This window comes from Semicossyphus pulcher, unplaced genomic scaffold (genome assembly GCF_022749685.1).
Source record: "Semicossyphus pulcher isolate SPU_LCO1_2020_fin unplaced genomic scaffold, fSemPul1.0.p SCAF_2, whole genome shotgun sequence".
In the NCBI taxonomy this organism is placed as follows: Eukaryota; Metazoa; Chordata; class Actinopteri; order Labriformes; family Labridae; genus Semicossyphus; species Semicossyphus pulcher.
The window spans coordinates 19,371,425-19,392,500 of NW_027211693.1; the positions used below are offsets into that span (position 1 = coordinate 19,371,425).

Consider the following 21,076-nt stretch of genomic DNA (forward strand, 5'->3'; position numbering starts at 1 on the left):
AAGTACTTGTGGATAAGTGTAATCGGAGTGCTGCACAACTACCTGAAGCCTAAGGTATCATTAAAATCAATACCATCCATCAGTAGTGAAAAGGACAACACAATCATCATAAGAATTCAACAGTTTCTTGCCCTAAGAGTAAAAAAACTTGTTAATCCTGCATTGGGTCGTCTAACTCGCTGTTCAGCTTTAATTCTCGATCGGGAGGTTAAGAGGTCACTCTTACAGAAGACGTGTGACTGATCGGGCAGATTAACACCAATGATCTTATTGGCCGCTATGATTATATGTTGCAACCTGTTCTTGTCTCCAATTGTGAGATCACCAAACCAAGTGATAAGAGTAAAGGTAATAACTGAATCTTACTTGCTGTAGAGTCAAGTCAAGCTTTCAGAGAAGGTCTTTTTATTCATTAAATGTTAGCTTGCTTACCATACCAAGATACTTATAATAATAAACCTGTAAGCCAGTCTGACTTTCACTTGCAGTCTCCTGAAATCCTGTCTCTTGCAGATCACCAAACTATAGAGTGCAACACTAAGGAGGAAATAAAATATATCACAGTATATCGTCCACCCAGAATTACCATTAGTTATCAGTCATGTTTGATGCAAGTTTGGGTGCTAGTGGACAAAACCAAGCAAGCAACACTATGTATGTATTTTCATCTTCAGTAAACATCACCATAATGAAAACCTGAATTTTGTAATGAAGTCTGCAGAGACGTCCTGGGATGAGATTAGAATCATGAATCTAAATGTGGTCAAGTCATTCAGTTTGATTGATTTGTGTCAATGTGAATTTTATGAGCTTGTTTACATTGATGTTGTTTTCTCTCACAGTGGGCTGATGGTAGCCGAGGGTGGAGATGTAAATCAGTGCTGGGAGCCTGACCTCTAGTACAACACCACTCATGAGGGACCAGAATGCATGTTTCACCATCATCACCCGATCACAAGACACAGCTCTCGCATGCACACTCTCCGACATGCAATCCAGCTTGTAGGCACTTCCTAAAAACTACTGACCCAGAGGTAACACAGGCATCATCCCCTGCATGTGTCTGTGTGTGTGTACGCGGCCCAGAGATATGGACTACAAAGAAGTTCAGAAAAGGTCTTCAGCCACATGACTTCTATTCCATCACAATGTAGAGTCACTATAGTTTAGTGAGGATAATGATAGCATCATTTTCTGTTTTCAAAATGAACAAATCCCAGGAAAACAACAAAACCAACAATGACTTCAGCCTTTTAACATCTCTGTCAATCAACTGCTCTGATGCACTGCGTGCAGCTTATATGGTGCAGCTGCGTACTCACACAGTACTAATATATTTATGAATGTAACTCCACAGTATGAGTGGCAAAACAAAACAGGAAAATAATGTAAACAAAGACATCTTTGAGCATGCTCAGTTCAAAGGGCTGTTTCAAGTTAAAAGTTGGTTTTAGGGCTAAAGTTACATTTTCTTGTAAGAGTATGTGTGGCCATATTAGGGCCCTCAGGGCAAAAATAAGCTCCTGGGCCTTCAGTTATCCTCCGTTTCTGCACGTCTCTGTCTAGTGTTGGAGAACCAAAGCACAATAACAGATAAAAAGATTCAGCTTTAGAGGAATAGTTCGCCATTTGGGGTAATTTATGTATTTGCTTTATGACAAAGATTTAGATGAGAAGATTTATAACCCTCTAATCCCTAAATCTAAAAGACTGTTAAAGACTTTGTTACAGGGCGAGATAGAGACGTATAACTGTATGTATCATCAGCATAATAATAACATTATGAGGGCTAATTATTGTACAGAGAAGAGAATAGGACCTAGACTATTTCCTTGAGGAACCCCCTCTTCAAAGCCAAAAGTTGAAAGAGTGTACTTAGTGCCATTTCTCTGTTAACATACAGTATTTTAGCTTTCATTTTTTATAATAGCAATTTGAATTGGTCAACGTCACTTTAAAGTCGAGCTGAAACGGCATTTCGAGAGTATCTAGCTTCCATATCGTGACTTATTTCCGTGTGAAACAGGACGTGCAGGCGGGACATATCATTGGAGGGATTTGATTTGATCGCTGAGAAGTGGGCGTAGACAGACGTTCTCCACAGCGCAGTAGCTAGCTAACTGACCGAGCGTTCTTGGTGCTCTGCGGCTAAATGTTGCAGATTAAGTTTTAAAGAAATAGTTCACCATTTTGGGGGAATTTATGTATCTGTTTTATGACAAAGAATTACATGAGAAGATGGATACCACTCTAATGCCTGTAAGATCAATATGTAGTTTGAGCAAGCTAATGGTTCGCATAGCTCAGCACTAAAACAGGAAATAGGTGGAAACTGTTTAGCTCGCTCTGTCCAAAGTGAACAAATCCACCTAACCACTCCTTTAAGGCTCACCAGTTAACATTTAATATGTTGTTTGTTCAATCCATTAAAACCATGTGTGAATCACAGTTTATATTTTGGACTATTTATTGGCTGTGAGCAGTGACTACCCGGTACCTTTACTGATTGCTAGGCCACAAGCCCAAACTCTTAAATGCAGAATCATCATTTTTATTAGGGATGCACCGACACCAATACCAGTATCGGGTGGTATCGGAGCTTAAGTACTCGTACTCGTGAAACTATGACGAGTACCACACCCTAATACCACTTTATAGCTTGACGTTAGCCTCCCGTTAGGTAAGCAGGTAGGCGGAGAAGCAACGTTGAGTGTTAAAATGTCAGCAACACTTGCAGTTGCATTATGATGTCTATTTACTTTGTCAGAAAGTGAGGAACATCTGATGAAAATCAAATGTTTTTAAAGTCATTATGAGAACTGTAATGATATTATAAATACTGATATCGGTACTCGGTATCGGCAAGTACCCAAATGTAAGTAGCAGAAAAGGTTATGTTTATAGTAGTGAATGCCTGATGCCAATAAGTGTCCTCATAAGTATACAAGCATGTGTGTGTTTCATAACCAGCACCCAAACACAATCTGCCAACAATAAAAGTGCCAACATCAGCAACTTCGAGGACAGCTTCCAGTCAAATGTCATAATCTGTAATCTTTATAAAATGACGCAGAAATAGAATCAGACCACGGGACTCGACCATCACATTTACTACTTCTTCTTTCTAAAAATGTTTATCTGGAAGTAAAATGTAAAGAAGGAAAATGCACATGACTTACAAGATCATGTGGTTATGAAATGTTAAAACTTTCTCTCATAATATGATTTCCCTAATATATTGTTTTTTATAGGCATGTTTGTAGTACAATAATGGTTCCTCCATGATGTTTTTTTGTGTTAGTTAGACCACATGGGTGTTTAATTAGCTGATTAGTAAGAATTAAAAATAACATTTATTGAACTGAGATGAACTGAATGAGATTGAACTCATTTGATTGAATTAACCTGTAGAATAAACAGTTCCACCAGCAGACTATAAAGATATCGCCCCTTTGTCCCTTAACCCAACCGAGTTAAATACACACATGCAGTGAAAACCAGGTTAACGTTTGAAAAGTTTAAAAAAAACTCATTACAACCCCAGAAACATACTAAACCTCGGTCACTCAGTTCATTGACAAAACTTAGACACACATGGCAAAGAGCACATTATCTGTAGCTTACGCTCTGCGCTTCAGTTCACTGAAGTTCCAACTGAAACAGTGACTGCATTAAATCTCAATTAACTTCAGTATCACTATATATGTTTTGTGATACTGTATTGAAACTGAAAACAATTTTGACTTAATAGTTTTCATGCAAATATTTTAACATCGGTTCATTTGTGTTGCACCACGACACAGTGATGTTGTACTCTCTCTGCAGCTATTTGGCTCTTCCACTCTATTGCAACAAAGTTTGCCCCTTTAATTATCAATTATCACCAGTCGGTGGCGCTCAAGAGCACAAAACAATATTCGAGATGATTATTTTAAAGAGATGTAGTAACAAATATAAATATTGTGTAGTTCTGTGTTCTGTTTTTGACAGAACAGAGGGGGCCTTCAAAACTAATTATTTATTGTTCTGCCTTGCTCTAACAATAATGATGATAATAATAATAATAATAATAGATACAAATAATGAACTAGTTATGTGACTGTGATTATTTTTATAAAGCTGTGGTACAGTACCCTGCAGGGACACTCTCACACACGCACCCATGACAGGCAAAGGAGAAGTTAGAGGTCAACATTGTGTCTTGTATAGCTCTTTTTGAGTGGATATACAGTGTTTCTTTGTTACAAAAACACAACACCAGCTCGGCCCAGAGAAGAGACTGACAGACAGAGTCAAGCGGCTTTGGTGAGAATTTCACAGAAACTGCTGTTAACGGCGGTGGGGTTGTCATTGCTAAAGGCCACAGCGCTGAAGCTGCACTGGCTCGTGTTGGCCGCCACGCCCCCGTCAGTCCTGGTTTCTCCATGGAGAGAGGAGAAGAAATTTAAGAAAAGGAATGAAACATCACAGGCACACTTAATCTGCATACAGCTGTAGGCTTGTAGTGTAGGTTATAAATGCCCAGTGATCCCACTACACTATAGACATCTCTGTGTTTTAACATACAGTAGCTTAAGGTTTATATCAGCCATATGGTCGGTCTATGAATGAGCCTGCAGGGCTCATCTCTGGGGAAACACGAACAGCTGAGGATCTGTATCAGCTTTACTATCAGGTTATACGGTTTGTGCGAATTCAGTTTCTGTGATAGGCCTCATTCTCGCAATATTTCATCACTTTGCATCTGTTGTACGCATTGAATTTCCTCTATTTTTGTGAACAATCTTAAAGTTTTTTTGGGCTTTTGCCTTTATTGATAGGAAAGCTGAAGAGAGACAGGACATTTAGGGAGCGTGGGGAATGACATGCACCAAATGATCAGCAGACAAGGACTCGAACCTGCAATCAGTATGTCGAGGACTGTATGCCTCAGAACATGGGGCGCCTCGTCTACCAACTGAGCTAAACCAGTGCCATCACTCCTCAAGTTATTTATGTAAAATAAAATCTGCGAGGAGTGATGAGGTCGAAGCCTGGATGCCAAACACAAGCTATGTACTGCTGCTGCAATAAACATTTCAAACTAACGCGAGTTGCCTGACTGAACTCTAAGCGCTTTAAAAACATTCAAAAATAGGTTGACAAATGATTTGGAAAGTAAAGACTAGTAAACTCTTAAAAAGGATTAAAGCAAGAAAGAACTTTTGACTGAAAAATATTTATTAGCCATTGACAGCTGCAAACCAAAGTAGCTGAATATGTTAAACTCCTATGGAACATTTCTAAGTTAAGTAAGACAGGCAAACTGTCTTTTAAAAAGGATGACAAGAAACATAAGTAAAGTTGATGGTGGGTTCCGGCTCCACAACATGTGGTTTTGATATATAAAATAAGTAACGAAATACAACAAACTCTTTTACTTTTACTTAATTACAGTAGTACACAGGATCACGTGGATGTATCTGATCTATTTCCGGTCTATAAGGCTCTGAAGGCTTTTCACAGGCCTACACTTATGTGATGCTATGCCCTGCCATGGTTATTCCATTGTCCATACCATCCACTGCTCTTCCTATTAGATGTAAGGCGAGCGGGGAGGACGTACATGTTGCTGCTGGCAGGGTGGGCGGGGTACAGAGAGTCTGTCTGCGCTACTGCTCCAAACTGTGTTTAACAAAGCTTCCTGCAGGTTAAAATACCCCCTGAATAACCCCTGCTGCTGGAAAAAGCTTCCATCATTATTGACCAATTATAGTTTGTGTACAATTATTAATTATTGAATTACGGTTTTAGACTTGCTCACAGTATTTTGTCTTTGGAAATTTGTTTAATCCCCTATTTCATTAACTAATTGACTCATTAACTAAATGTATTAATAGGCTAGAGCAGTAAGACTGCACCATTGCTCAAGTTCGATAAGCAATAGGTGTTACAAGTAAAAGTGGGAAAAAAAACAATAAATACATTTAATTTATAAATGCAAAAATAGGTTAAAACACATTATTGAATTCAGTATGTTTACAGACGACCACAATGTTAAGTCTGTTGGCGCCACCGTGTGACAATTTAATAATACTGCATTGTACAAGTACAGTTGTCTTATAAAATAAACATGATGTATGTTGTGTTATAATAAATTAACATGGTGGGGTAAACACGCTGGAATATCTGCATTCAGTAGCTGCACAAATTGAGACAACAGAGACCAGTGTTCAACTGCTTGCACCTGTCCTGAGTTAGACTAATTAGTGATATTTGATCCACCTACTGAGAGCTGTTCACCGGCAGCTGTGTGTCGTTAACTCGTTAAGCTCTGATTGGTCAGAGTTGATATTTCTTAATTTGTTAATTGACTGTCCACAAACTGTGACCTACAATCGTGAATCCTGACTGCTGTGGAATATTCCTTACAGACATTATAATTTGCACAATCTTTTTAAAGAATTAAGATCTTGTTGCATACAGACAGTTTGTCTGACTCTAGATCAGAAGATTGTGTGTTGAAATCAGAGTCAGGCACATCTAGTCAGACTGGCCAACTGTAATATATCATTCCTGATTTATTATTCATGAGTAAAAGTTGTCATTAATCGGAAACCATGAACTGCATGTGTAATAGTTGCGTGTTCCAATCACATCAGAGTCAGTTGTATCAAATTAGATGGCCTGACATTTATCATCAATTCTAATTCATTCTTCGAGAGCAAAGGTCGTCACTTCAGGGAACCTATATACCCCACATGCAATATCATTAATGAACCGTTACACCACATTTTCATCTCTAATATGCTACTACTGCAGAAGATTTCGGACCTTGTGGCGCAACAGTAGCGCGTCTGACTCCAGATCAGAAGGTTGCGTGTTCAAATCACGTCAGGGTCACTTGTTTCACATTAGATCACCCAATATTTATCATCAATTCTAATTCATTCTTCAAGAGCAAAGCTCGTCACTTCATAGAACCTATATGCCCCACATGCAATATCATTAATGAACCGTTACACCACATTTTCATCTCTAAAATGCTACTACTGCAGAAGATTTCGGACCTTGTGGCGCAACGGTAGCGCGTCTGACTCCAGATCAGAAGGTTGCGTGTTCAAATCACGTCAGGGTCTCTTGTTTCACATTAGATCACCCAATATTCATCATCAATTCTAATTCATTCTTTAAGAGGAAAGCTCGTCACTTCAAGGGACCTATATGCCCCACATGCAATATCATTAATGAACCGTTTCACATTTTCATCTCTAAAATGCTACTACTGCAGAAGATTTTGGACCTTGTGGCGCAACAGTAGCGCGTCTGACTCCAGATCAGAAGGTTGCGTGTTCAAATCACGTCAGGGTCACTTGTTTCACATTAGGTCACCCAATATTTATCATCAATTCTAATTCATTCTTCAAGAGCAAAGCTCGTCACCTCAAGGAACCTACTTACCCCTCATGCAATATCATTAATGACCCGTTACACCACATTTTCATCTCTAAAATGCTACTACTGCAGAAGACTCTTGACCTTGTGGTGCAACGGTAGCGCGTCTGACTCCAGATCAGAAGGTTGCGTGTTTAAATCACGTCAGGGTCACTTGTTTCACATTAGATCACCCAATATTTATCATCAATTCTAATTCATTCTTCAAGAGCAAAGCTCGTCACTTCAAGGAACCTACTTACCCCTCATGCAATATCATTAATGAACCGTTACACCACATTTTCATCTCTAAAATGCTACTACTGCAGAAGACTCTTGACCTTGTGGCGCAACGGTAGCGCGTCTGACTCCAGATCAGAAGGTTGCGTGTTCAAATCACGTCAGGGTCACTTGTTTCACATTAGATCACCCAATATCTATCATCAATTCCAATTCATTCTTTAAGAGCAAAGCTCATCACTTCAAGGAACCTATACACCCCACATGCAATATCATTAATGAACCGTTACACCACATTTTCATCTCTAAAATGCTACTACTGCAGAAGATTTTGGACCTTGTGGCGCAACGGTAGCGCGTCTGACTCCAGATCAGAAGGTTGCGTGTTCAAATCACGTCAGGGTCACTTGTTTCACATTAGGTCACCCAATATTTATCATCAATTCTAATTCATTCTTCAAGAGCAAAGCTCGTCACTTCAAGGAACCTATATGCCCCACATGCAACATCTATAATGAACCGTTACACCACATTTTCATCTCTGAAATGCTACTACTGCAGAAGATTTTGGGGTTTGTGGCGCAACGGTAGCGCGTCTGACTCCAGATCAGAAGGTTGCGTGTTTAAATCACGTCAGGGTCACTTGTTTCACATTAGGTCACCCAATATTTATCATCAATTCTAATTCATTCTTCAAGAGCAAAGCTCGTCACTTCAAGGAACCTACTTACCCCTCATGCAATATCATTAATGAACCGTTACACCACATTTTCATCTCTAAAATGCTACTACTGCAGAAGACTCTTGACCTTGTGGCGCAACGGTAGCGCGTCTGACTCCAGATCAGAAGGTTGCGTGTTCAAATCACGTCAGGGTCACTTGTTTCACATTAGATCACCCAATATCTATCATCAATTCCAATTCATTCTTTAAGAGCAAAGCTCATCACTTCAAGGAACCTATACACCCCACATGCAATATCATTAATGAACCGTTACACCACATTTTCATCTCTAAAATGCTACTACCGCAGAAGATTTTGGACCTTGTGGCGCAACGGTAGCGCGTCTGACTCCAGATCAGAAGGTTGCGTGTTCAAATCACATCAGGGTCACTTGTTTCACATTAGGTCACCCAATATTTATCATCAATTCTAATTCATTCTTCAAGAGCAAAGAAACTTCAAGGAACCTATATACCCCACATGCAACATCTATAATGAACCGTTACACCACATTTTCATCTCTGAAATGCTACTACTGCAGAAGATTTTGGGGTTTGTGGCGCAACGGTAGCGCGTCTGACTCCAGATCAGAAGGTTGCGTGTTCAAATCACGTCAGGGTCACTTGTTTCACATTAGATCACCCAATATTTATCATCAATTCTAATTCATTCTTCAAGAGCAAAGAAACTTCAAGGAACCTACGTATCCCTCATGCAATATCATTAATGACCCATTACACCACATTTTCATCTCTAAAATGCTACTACTGCAGAAGACTCTTGACCTTGTGGCGCAACGGTAGCGCATCTGACTCCAGATCAGAAGGTTGCGTGTTCAAATCACGTCAGGGTCACTTGTTTCATATGAAGGACAAAAAATGACATAAGCATAAATAAATAAATAAATAAGTAAATAGATAGATAAATGAATAAATGTAAAAATAATTAGATTAATACTTAAACCAAAGCCAAAATAAATACATTTTGGTCATGAAATAGGCTATTTATATATTTTTATATTTATTTATTTATTTATTTCTACATTTATTTATTTATTTACTTCTACATTTATTTATTTATTTCTACATTTCCATATTTATTTATTTACTTATTTCTACATTTCCGCATTTATTTATGTATTTATTATTTCTACATTTATGAATTTCTATATTTCCACATCATTTATTTCTGTGTCCCTGTCCGACGAGGAAAAGGAAATATGTAAATTGAGTGGGTGGTCCTTAGTCACTCTGAATTGGGATTGGTTATATCGGTGTGATTGGATCTACTACTACTGCCTTGACTTGAACTTTGCCTTAATACCTTGAGCCCGCTGCGCCACAAGCCGCTTAGCTAACCAAAAGTTGTCGAGCTTGTTTCACGTAGTCATGGAAACCTTTACTCGAGCCATTGCCAATGATCTAAGATCTTTGGCGAATGATTTTGAGAACAACGCACCCAATGACTACCTTCAGTTTCGTCTGGAAAGATTATTGGAGGATTTAGTTCAGCTCAACGCTGACATGGATTATGAGGTTGACTTAGTAGTGCTAGATAGCCTTCAAGAAGTCGCCCACCAGCTTCACGTCCTGTCGGAGACGGAGGAAGCGACGATAGGACGTCCATCGTACCTTCTACCTCCAGATATAATTAAAGTTCACCTCCTTATGGGGCACACGGCTGGAGACATTGCGCGGTTGTTCGGAGTGTGCGAGAGAACAATTCGTCGGAGGATGGGGCAGTATGGGATAAGGTAATAATCATAATTCTGCCTAGTCCTTTAGTCTTAAGCAGGCTGCAGAAGTTTGAAGTCACCTTTAGAGATATGCATGTGGCGCAGGGATAGGGACAAAATTAAGACTATTGAGAGGCTGAGGGAGGCTATATCCTTGCCGAAGCCAGCTACTGATCTGTTCAATGATAAGCCAAGCGCTGGTAACTGAGAGCCCGGCGGTTGTAGATGAGCAGCCGCCTATTCATTCGACCAGGGTCATGCTTCTAACAGTACAACCCTTTGGATCGGCTGTCAAGGCTGGTTATTAGCTTCCGAGGCTGTCGACTAGCACGCCGAAGCTAGCTACATTAGCCATTGATTTCGATGGTCATTTTCTTCTGTTGTATTTTAGTGGCGTCCTCCACCAAATGGAGGGGTGCGGTGGGGGTGTTGTGGTAATTTTTGGACTTTTCGACCACAGTGTCTGCTGTCGCCTGCTGACTGTGACAGCAACAGAGATGGTAAAGATGTTAGACAGCTGCCTCCATTTATCAGGCAAAAATGTCAGCTATCTCTGGTTTCAATTTTAATTGCAGCTAAGCTAATGAAAAAACAACTGGCCTGTTGTGATCACTGTGTTTTGTTTGTACTGTTGTCGTATTTGTGTAATGTTAACCATATGGTTTTCTTTATGATCAGAGTCCACGATCTATTAACGCCATTGGAGGACAAGGATCTGGATGAAACTGTCACCCAAATTCTTCAGCACCATCCCAACTGTGGGTACAAAATGATGGCTGGGCACCTGCATGCAAAAGGCATTCGCATACAGAGTAAGTGATTGGAGTCATACCCATTCATCTGATTGGGAAGGTCAGAGAGAGAGAGTCAGAGAGAGTGAGAGAGAGAGAGAGAAACAGCTGACCCATGCATGTAGTTTAGACTCTAGTTGGAAGTACTACAGGAGAAAACTTTAGGATTATTGTGCATCAAAAATTACCTGTGTGCTTGATGAAAGGTTTCTGTACTGATTTCATTAACCTGACCATAGACCATAACCTATATGGATTTCATAGACTAAAACATACAAAAACTTTGTGGAATAAAACTAGACTACAACTAACGATAATTCAAATGAATAAAATGTGACTCACTAAACTAATATGCATTTTAGTCAAAAGACTAAGACATAAATTAAATTAAAATTGGTTGCCAAAATGAACACTGCTTAGAATGTGGGGAGAAAAGATGCTTCATTTACTGCCAGGCTACATTTTAGGAGAGGGTCAACTTGTTTTTGAGTAAACCTAATTTTGTGTCCCTTTTTGCATATTATAGGACAGCGTGTGCAGGAATCAATGCGTCGCATGGATCCCCATGGAGTTTTGATGCGCACCCTCCAGCTTAACCCTCGAAGGCGCAGGAGGTACTCTGTACCAGCGCCTAACAGTTTGTGGCACATTGATGGCAATCATAAATTGATAAGGTAGGCTATCTGAAGAATAGTAACAACTTCAACGAGTTTTACAAAATATCATAGAAACCTCAGCACAGTAAATAATATGTTGAAAACGAGATAGATAGCTAACTACTTTAATTCAAAACACTTTACAGAACCATACATTGAATCCAGTTTGAATCCTGGAAATGTCTTGATGGAAAAGGGGTAAGAGATCCATGGTACATGTAGTGGTTGCTCTTAATATATGTCCATACATAAATATTTCAGATGGCGTTTCGTTGTGCATGGTGGTGTTGACGGTTTTAGTCGTCTCATTGTGTACCTGCATGCCGCCACCAACAACCGTGCAGCAACAGTCTTGAGAAGCTTTCTAGAAGCTGTGGATGTCTACGGTGTGCCATCTCGTGTGAGGTCAGATAAAGGAGGGGAAAATGTTGCTGTTGCACGCTACATGGTGACTAACAGAGGACTTAACAGGAGTTCCCATATTGCTGGCAGGAGTGTCCATAATCAAAGGTAACATTTGTAACCCAGATGCCTCCTTTTCTTTTGTACTCAAAATGCATTTTTAAACAGATCTGTGGATTATGTCCATCATTGGTTACTGTTAGGTTGTTTTCACACCAGTAATTTGGAATGACGTAATGATAAACAGTCTTACTTTTTTCAATCAGAATAGAGAGACTCTGGAGAGACGTTTACGTGGGAGTGCTTGATCTGTTCTACACAATCTTCACAAACCTTGAGAGAGAGGGCTTTCTCAATCCTGACAGCGAAGTTCACCTGTATGCTCTACACTGGTGCTTTCTGCCTCACATCCAGAAACACCTTGAGGTTTTCCAGCATGGCTGGAACTGCCACCGGCTGAGCACTGAGGGAAATCGGTCCCCACTTCAACTGTGGACTCGCCATGAGCGTGAGGCACCGCAAGACCCCATGCAGGTTTGAATTTTTTTGTATGACTGTCCTACATAATAGTCAACATCCTAACCACCTTATCTAATATTATACAAGTGTTTCAATTGTTAATGCAGGGACAGACCACTCCAAAGTTCTGTTCTGCACGGCTGCATCTGTAGAATAATGTTTACATAAGTCTCATTTGTTAAATAATATTTCAAAGTGTTTTAATTCACTTTTTTACATTCTTTTAGTAAATGTCAGGTTGCACAACCAACTATATTTATTATTTCCTAGTATTTATTCGACCTAAAATCTTTAGTAAGTAACCCCGAGTTTCTACGGTGGCTAACACATTATTTTGTGGTTATGTTTTGTATTTACATTTCAAAATTAATTTTTAAAATAGGTTTATTTGAAATGTTTTGAACATAAGATGAAGTGTTTTGAAGTTATCGATAAAGTACCATTTTAAATAGTTTAAATAGAGGTTTGAGATTGCAAAACATAAAAGAAAACATATTATTTCAATACACTGAAAATATACTCAGAAAATAGGTTTTAGAGAATAAAGTGATGCACGTCATGAATCGAATATTGTAAGAGGAAATAAGGCACTCAGCCACACTTATGTCAATGACCAAACTACTAAAGTAGTTTGATATCCAGTAACTAAATGGAGCTTTAAAATTGTTGCTACAATGTTGAATTGAGAATTTGATACGTTCAACCAGTTATTTTAAAACTAGGTTTTATTAAGTTACCAGTTACACAGTTTGAGGACGGCTTTCATGTCTTTAGATAATGAATACAATCACTGATTCTGGTAGAACAGACCCTGTAACTGTATCTCCTGTAATTACAGGTTGACATAGAGTATGGAGTTGACTGGCCTGGACCATGTGGTCATCGACATCCAGATGTTGTTGTCCCTGAAGTTGAACTGCAGCGCTCGCTGACTGAGCAGGAAGTAGAAAGTCTACCAGAGCCTGACGGTCCTCTGTCCAATGTGTTGGATGTCTACATACAAACTGTGAGCCTGTTGTCAGAAATGCTCCAGTAAATTCCAAATTCACAAGGTTCAAGCTAAATGGAGAAGCAAGGGGTAGTGAGTTTGCTATACATTTAACGATTATAAATGAGATTTGTATTTTTTGTACTTGTATAACAAACATAATGAAATTTACATTTGACAAATGGTAAGGGCAGGACATCAAGTGTTTTTATGTATTTTATTATCAACAGTCTTCATATAAAATACCTTCTGTAATGTACAACATGCTCACGAACATCTAGAAGGTTAAAACATGTTTAATTCTTATGGTTATCTAACATTCATAAACCACAATAACTGTCCTGTTGTAAAGATTTCTTGTTCTAAAACATTTAGCTGAAATGTAAATAAAGAGACATTCTGCGAATCAGGCAGCACAACAATCTGCTTTTCTACCCTCTTTCAGAAGAAGATAAAAGAACAAGAACTCAGGGTGTCTCACTTTAAACAATGGACTCTTTTTCAATGGAGTTCTTTTGAATTCAAAGTCAATGCAGGAAAAGTACAGGTGTACATGATAATGCTGACATTGGCTGCATTTCATCAGTTGTCCCAATAAGAAATAACAGTGACCCAGCAGGCGCAGTACCCGAGTGCTGAACTATTGTCTAAATGGAATGCATCCATTATTAATGTTATTAATTACACTTGGGTTTTTCCTTTTTTGACAAGGGTTGCACACTGACAGAACTATGTGCTACTTTTGGTCTCACTCAAATGATTTTTAACTGAACTAGTTGCATTTTTTCCCCAGGAACGATAACAGTTTTTAAATAGCCAAAGGCAAAACATTTTCTACAGTTATGATATGCTGAACTGGGGGACAGTAACACATGCACACTCCTTAGACCAATCCAAAACCAGTATCAACACTCCAGATAGCAGCAAGGATGTCTCTTTCGAAGATATTATAGTCTTTGCAATGTGCTGGGAGTTTAAGGAGATGAAAGCAGGTGGATGACCCAGGGAAGCTGCTCTCCACCACTTCAACATCCAACTGTCTGGGAAGTACATCCCAGCCCACCCAAAACCGCACAAGTTTCCCAAGTAGGTTTGGTGAGGCTACCACAGGAGAGAAGAAAGTACATGTTTATGTTATTAATTTGTAAAATCAGTACAATATAAAACAGACCTCCAGTTAAACAACCTGGGAGGACTCTTACATTAATTACACATCTACTTACCATTCTCAATGAACGTGCGAAGGTATCCTGTGATCCTACATGCATCTTCCAAAGATACATCACTCTCTTCCTCTTGGTCCTGTGAAGGCCAGTTTATCTTTTCCAAGACCATCTGACAAAATAATTTTTAATCATTTATCACCTGCTTTTTCAAACAGCCAAGAAAGTACAATAAAAATGCCATACAGATAAATATAAGACATAGTTGACACACTGATAAAAGCTTATAATAAATATAAATTATTATAAGGATTTTGGATTAATTTCCCTTCAGGTCTCTCCCAAGTATAGGGTTGCAACTAACAATAAGTTTCATTAAACAATAATCTAATAAATATTTTTAAAGCTCTAATCTTAATTTGTCTATGAAATGTCAGAAACAATTTTAAAAGTTACAGTTAAAGTATAGTCGAAATTGAAGTCTTTAAAAATCTTTTTTAGTTGAACTAACAATCTATCATATTTTTAAAAGCTGAGATATACTGCATTTTTTGTCTTTAAAAAAATTGAAGAATGATTTTATTTATTTATGAATGATTTTATGATCAGCAAAATAGTCATGATTATTTTTCAGTCAAGCAACTTATATAATTAACTGAAATGTACTGAAACCAGTGGCTTCCTGAAAGTAGAAAATAAGACCAACTTCCTGGGGCTAGTTGGAGTGTTTTTGACTTTGAGCATTTACCTGTGGTGTGCACTGCATATCAGATGTCCCTGGAAAGAGAAGGGGAATTGTGTCTTTCCTCTCTGTTAGCAAAGGCCAAATCAGTGTCTCCTTTAACCCCCGTCGTAACTGTTTGACTTGTCTGGAAGTCCTTCGAAGGACCTGTAAAACATATGCATCACAACAGAAAAGCCAAGCAGCCTTACTTCTGTTCAACTCGAAGCTCTTATGACAAACCCATCAATGTTTATTTGTGTATCTCACAGGGGGAAAAAAGCCAAATTGCCGAAATGTGGAAAATTCAGTCAAAACTCCATCTCTGTCCAGTGGGATTTCAATGATCTGTTTAGTACAGTATACTCACAGCATGGATGAGGAGTTTGTCCAGCAGCCATCTCCTGTTCTCAGATGTGACTAGAGGCAAATCCCAGGACATTGCCAGCTCATTGATGGTGTCCTTTACATCAGCTGATAATTCTGCTGTACCATCCAGCTTATAATGAAAATTAGAAATTATAATTGATATCTCAAGAACACTTTGTTTTCAAACATTAATATATGAAAAGGTTATTTTTATTTCTAAATTGAAGTTATTAATGAATTGAGTCAGAAAACATTTGTTTCAAATCACATGAAAAATGTAATTATCAGTTTTTGTATTACTCAAGCAAAAACAAAGCCATCTGTACAGAAGCGTAATGCATCCACTTGAGAAAAAAATATTTGTTACGTTTTTCTGATTAAGGAGATGTGTTATTTTCATGAAAATACTTAAATCTATAAAACAATCTCTTCAGAAATCTTGCGAATTTAGAAAAACTAATATTTTTTTCTCAAGTGAATGCATTATGCTTCAGTACAAATGGTTTCTCTTATAATAAGTAATTTGTTAAAATCATGTTTGCTCAAATAACATTTTACAAAATGGCATCTGTCACTATAACTGAGTGATTTATTCAAGCACTCCCAGGTGGTGCAAAGTAGAACATGATTTGATTGCTGAATTATCTATGTTGATCTGCTGAATAAATAGTATTGAAATAGTATTAGTCTAAAAATACTCAGTGACAATTTTGTTCCAATGTCATACTGTTTACTGTTTTACCCCTACTTATTCTTGGTAAAATGTTTTTGAAAAAAGTTATCATACCATCTTGATTGTCTCACGGATATCAAGGTCAGCACAGTCCTTTATATCTATGGTGGCTTCTTCTGGGGATCCACCAAAGAGCACATGCAGGATTGCTGGGCTCAGTCCCCCAAGGCTTGGCCCACCATGTAGAAATGAATGACCAATCATTCGGCCAGCAACAACAAAGAAGTCGCTCTCCAGAAGGAAATGGGAAGTGGAGGGAATCAAATGATCTTTCTCACCCTCAAACAGAAGTGTTCCCCCTGGCGCTTAAAATAAAAGAAAACAGTCAAACCATATATAAGGTAATGTAAAGGAAATAGATATTCTGCTGTCATACAGCATTTGTAAAGTTCATTCCATCAATTAGCAGATATAGAAACAGATATATTCACAAACATGCACATGCAGCAATCAGGCAGGATTATTGTACTTGTCTGGGGACAGATTTTTTTTCAGAGTGGGACTGGCAGAGACCAAACAAAGAACCCCATTGCTGATAAACAAGCTCAGTCACAATGCATCACAAAACATCAGTGAAATAAATAGAATTAAAAATAATATTTTTTACTTACTAAATTTGATGTCAAAACCATACTGAAGTTTGGACATGGTTGTTGCAAAGAAATGGCGAGTCACACCATCACCAGTTGCTGGATCTCCTAAAGAAGAAGACACACATTGCATAAATCAGTAGAAAAAAACATAGTAAGGAAAATATCGTTTGCTGTTTAGAAATCGTATGTGATAATTTGGGATGGCAACTACAGATCTAAATACCTCTACTGCTCCATAACTTACAGAAAATTCCAAATAATCATTCTCTACCCATTTATGACTGCTTTAACTGAGCCTGCACTTTGCTATCTAATATCTGTCATTTAATGTGTTTGTCCACCTCTGTTACTTTCCTTGTGATTAGATGTAACATTACATTTCTATTCCCTGTAGAAGTATAGGTTAAATTAATAAACATAAATTGGTTAACATTTTTTATCTTTAGTTTTTTTTGTTTGTATTAGTGTGTAAGACATTTACCCTTCAGTGTGCATGCCAAAGGGGAAGCCCACTCAACATGAGCCATTTTATAAAAAGCAAGGATTGCCCTTTCCCTGTCTTCTGCACTGTCTCCAAGATCCATGACCAGACTTAGTGGTTTTCCAGTCGCATACTGATTTGAAATCTCTTCTTTGAACTTATTTGCTGCTTCGGCAGGATCTGGCTCAATTTTCCAATCTATAACAGTAAAAAAAAAAAAGGAAATACAAAAAAATATGATTTAATCTATATATTATATATATCCATATATAATATATACAGTAATGTGCAGATTTCATGTAACACACCAGAAAAGCCTCTCTCCTCAAAGGGATCTAAATCAATAATCTGAGCTGTAGGCATATTTCCTTGATGGGGCACTGAGTTGTCCATGTTGCTGGCCCTTGCTGTTTGACTCTCCTGCTGTCTTGTCAACGAGCTCACAAATCTACCTTCACGTTGGGGAGTGCGTGGACTTTCTGTGGCAACCTCCATTTGCCCCTCAACACTGCTCTGTAATTGTCTTAGATATAAAGAGGTGATTTTTGTTAGTGTTTTGATCACATTGCAAGATACAATTCCAAAAGAACAGCAATGTAGTAACAAGAGTTGAAAATAAATTTAAATTCAACAGTTAGTTACAGTTCTTAGAAAATATCCAGGACATGCAGAAATCCCCATTTTGCCTTTTACAAAGTGACTTTTTTTAAATAAAAAGAGGACTATTTGGGCCCATACTTTCAATCAAAAGATGCTGTATGTCACAATGTTTGCACTCTTTGTTTTTGAATACATTTCGCACTGCAAGGTACACATACACACAGTCACTATCAAGACACTCTACAACTGCTGGCTGGAGGTGCCCTGCTGTATGCCCCCTTTCTTGATATATGACTATACATGCTGACAAATATGATACATTAACTATGTAGAGCAATACCTCATGCAGTCATCACTATGAGCCTTAATACTTGAAAAAGGGAATTCTTCTCCACATCTGACACATTTCTGAGGTGGTCCAACCAGCTCCCTACTGCATCCTGGTTGACATATCTGTAGAGGAGATCAGAATAAAATTACACACAAAAAATAATCATGTAACTGACATTCATAATCTGCAAGAGCAGTTTTTAAATGAGAAACATACAGGCTCCACATTCAGATTTCTTTGAAGAGGTCGAATGAAAATGGTAGCATGACCAATCTGGGTTTGTGCATCTTTAAGATGTCGGACATGGTAGCCGTCATTGGGACAGGGGATGATGACCAGTTGGCGACTTCGTGTTGCTCCAGAAATTTTAAGCAGTTCAAATCCCCCTCCCTCTCTGAGTTTTGGAAATGCTGCTAAGAGGAAGTCACTGAACTCAGTTGAATTTGTCTGACTGCCTGAGAAGAGAAGACAGAGGATATGTATAACAAAGGCAATTACTAACATAAAAAGTACTTAATATTATAATAGTGTATTACAATAAAATAAAATTTTAATCATAAATTCACATACAGCAGACATCCTCCAAAAAAGGGTCTAAATTGTGATTATGATTCTATACAAACCTTGAAATGTAAGACGTTTATCCCCCAATCCTGCAGCAGCAAGCCTCTGTTTGGCAAATCGATTGGGGACTAGCTCCACATTTTTATCGTTAAGACAGCAGAAGTTATGAGTGTAAGAATAAAGTTGTGCGGGCACAGCAAGGGATCGCCGATCTGTCAACCTTCTCCCTCCCTGTCTGTACGGGCCAAACAGTCTTGAAACTTCGGCTAGGATAAAGTGAAGACAACAGGCATTTTAGGACATAATAATAACTGCACTTATAACTGCACAGCGCAACTGAAGAAACCCATCATCACCGATTGAATTACATATTAGTCTACACAACCAAACTGACACACATTCTTAATTTTTTCATCCGTACAGTCTCTTATTTCGTATCACAAAACGTTAATTGCGGAAACCCACCGTCAACTGGGTGTGCGGGTGTGTGTGATGGTGGAGGTGAATTTGACGGCTGACGTGAATTTGCCGCGTTTACAGCAGCCGGTGCTGCAGAAAAAAATAACAACATGGTCGGTGAATTCAGTTTAAGTTAGTACAGTAGCCTTTGTTTTTTTTGTTATATAACCACTTTTGTGGTCGCACTTGTTAAATGATCGATCTGCACAGGTGTAACTTACTGTTTTCAAGCTGGTTAGCTAAATCCCGCAGCAGATCTGGCAGCGGCCTCCCAGACGAAGCCATTGCGGGAGTAGCAATTATGTTACCAAGGTTAGAGTTGATAGTAATCGATTGCTACGGTCTGGTTTTCCCAGCTGACCAATCCTGCTTCAGAGTGACGTTAGGTCCACCCACTCAATTTGCATATTTACTTTTCCTCGTACGACATGGACACAGAAATACATAAATAAATAAATGTGGGAATAAATAAATAAATAAATGTAGAAATGTAGAAATACATAAATAAATAGATGTGGAAATGTAGAAATAAATAAATAAATGTAGAAATACATAAATAAATAGATGTGGAAATGTAGAAATAAATGTAGAAATAAATAACTAAATAAATGTCGAAATGAATAAATAAATAAATAAATGTAGAAATAAATAAGTAAATTGATTAATTAATATATAATAGCCCTTTTATGTATTTATTTGGTATATATGCATTTATTTGATCATTTATTCATTTATTTATTTATTTATGCTTATGTCATTTTTTGTCCTTCATAGTTTCACATTAGATCACCCAATATTTATCATCAATTCTAATTCATTCTTCAAGAGCAAAGCTCGTCACTTCAAGGAACCTATATACCACACATGCAATATCATTAATGAACCGTTACACCAGATTTTCATCTCTAAAATGCTACTACTGCAGAAGATTTTGGACCTTGTGGCGCAACGGTAGCGCGTCTGACTCCAGATCAAATGGTTGCGTGTTCAAATCACGTCAGGGTCACTTGTTTCACATTAGATCACCCAATATTTATCATCAATTCTAATTCATTCTTCAAGAGCAAACCTTGTCACTTCAAGGAACCTACTTACCCCTCATGCAATATCATTAATGAACCGTTACACCACATTTTCATCTCTAAAATGCTACTACTGCAGAAGACTCTTGACCTTGTGGCGCAACGGTTGCGCATCTGACTCCAGATCAGAAGGTTGCGTGTTCAAATCACGTCAGGGTCACTTGTTTCACATTAGGTCACCCAATATTTATCATCAATTCTAATTCATTCTTCAAGAGCAAAGCTCGTCATTTCAAGGAACCTATATGCCCCACATGCAATATCATTAATGAACCGTTCCACCACATTTTCATCTCTAAAATGCTACTCCTGCAGAAAAAAATCTGGGTTTGTGGTGTAACAGTAGCGTGTCTGACTCTAGAGCAGAAGGTTGCGTGTTCAATTAAATTAAGTTCTTTCAAATTACATCACCCAATATTTATCATCAATTCTAATTCATTCTTCAAGAGCAAAGCTCGTCACTTCAAGGAACCTATATGCCCCACATGCAATATCATTAATGAACCGTTCCA

The 21,076-nt window shown here is 38.2% G+C and overlaps 1 protein-coding gene and 13 non-coding genes across 14 annotated transcripts; 13 read left to right on the forward strand and 1 right to left on the reverse strand.

Moving 5' to 3' along the window:
• The first annotated feature begins 6,810 nt into the window (after nt 1-6,810).
• Nucleotides 6,811-6,882, forward strand: trnaw-cca (transfer RNA tryptophan (anticodon CCA)). The gene has a single exon. It is a non-coding gene; the product is annotated as a tRNA-Trp (tRNA).
• A 164-nt stretch (nt 6,883-7,046) lies between these two features.
• On the forward strand, nt 7,047-7,118 carry trnaw-cca (transfer RNA tryptophan (anticodon CCA)). Its single transcript has one exon. It is a non-coding gene; the product is annotated as a tRNA-Trp (tRNA).
• Nucleotides 7,119-7,279: 161 nt separating this feature from the next.
• Nucleotides 7,280-7,351, forward strand: trnaw-cca (transfer RNA tryptophan (anticodon CCA)). Its single transcript has one exon. It is a non-coding gene; the product is annotated as a tRNA-Trp (tRNA).
• Nucleotides 7,352-7,515: 164 nt separating this feature from the next.
• On the forward strand, nt 7,516-7,587 carry trnaw-cca (transfer RNA tryptophan (anticodon CCA)). Its single transcript has one exon. It is a non-coding gene; the product is annotated as a tRNA-Trp (tRNA).
• A 164-nt stretch (nt 7,588-7,751) lies between these two features.
• On the forward strand, nt 7,752-7,823 carry trnaw-cca (transfer RNA tryptophan (anticodon CCA)). The gene has a single exon. It is a non-coding gene; the product is annotated as a tRNA-Trp (tRNA).
• A 164-nt stretch (nt 7,824-7,987) lies between these two features.
• On the forward strand, nt 7,988-8,059 carry trnaw-cca (transfer RNA tryptophan (anticodon CCA)). The gene has a single exon. It is a non-coding gene; the product is annotated as a tRNA-Trp (tRNA).
• Nucleotides 8,060-8,223: 164 nt separating this feature from the next.
• On the forward strand, nt 8,224-8,295 carry trnaw-cca (transfer RNA tryptophan (anticodon CCA)). Its single transcript has one exon. It is a non-coding gene; the product is annotated as a tRNA-Trp (tRNA).
• A 164-nt stretch (nt 8,296-8,459) lies between these two features.
• Nucleotides 8,460-8,531, forward strand: trnaw-cca (transfer RNA tryptophan (anticodon CCA)). The gene has a single exon. It is a non-coding gene; the product is annotated as a tRNA-Trp (tRNA).
• Nucleotides 8,532-8,695: 164 nt separating this feature from the next.
• trnaw-cca (transfer RNA tryptophan (anticodon CCA)) lies at nt 8,696-8,767 on the forward strand. The gene has a single exon. It is a non-coding gene; the product is annotated as a tRNA-Trp (tRNA).
• Nucleotides 8,768-8,927: 160 nt separating this feature from the next.
• Nucleotides 8,928-8,999, forward strand: trnaw-cca (transfer RNA tryptophan (anticodon CCA)). The gene has a single exon. It is a non-coding gene; the product is annotated as a tRNA-Trp (tRNA).
• A 160-nt stretch (nt 9,000-9,159) lies between these two features.
• On the forward strand, nt 9,160-9,231 carry trnaw-cca (transfer RNA tryptophan (anticodon CCA)). Its single transcript has one exon. It is a non-coding gene; the product is annotated as a tRNA-Trp (tRNA).
• Nucleotides 9,232-14,351: 5,120 nt separating this feature from the next.
• LOC138597795 (G2/M phase-specific E3 ubiquitin-protein ligase-like) lies at nt 14,352-17,549 on the reverse strand. Its single transcript, XM_069669316.1, has 7 exons — nt 17,529-17,549; nt 17,066-17,152; nt 16,509-16,759; nt 15,723-15,851; nt 15,380-15,520; nt 14,692-14,803; nt 14,352-14,569 (listed from the first exon to the last, which is right to left on the reverse strand). Exons 2-7 carry the CDS (start codon nt 17,100-17,102, stop codon nt 14,352-14,354), a joined length of 888 nt encoding a protein of 295 aa, XP_069525417.1. The 5' UTR covers nt 17,103-17,152; nt 17,529-17,549.
• Nucleotides 17,550-20,416: 2,867 nt separating this feature from the next.
• On the forward strand, nt 20,417-20,488 carry trnaw-cca (transfer RNA tryptophan (anticodon CCA)). The gene has a single exon. It is a non-coding gene; the product is annotated as a tRNA-Trp (tRNA).
• A 164-nt stretch (nt 20,489-20,652) lies between these two features.
• trnaw-cca (transfer RNA tryptophan (anticodon CCA)) lies at nt 20,653-20,724 on the forward strand. The gene has a single exon. It is a non-coding gene; the product is annotated as a tRNA-Trp (tRNA).
• Nucleotides 20,725-21,076: the final 352 nt, after the last annotated feature.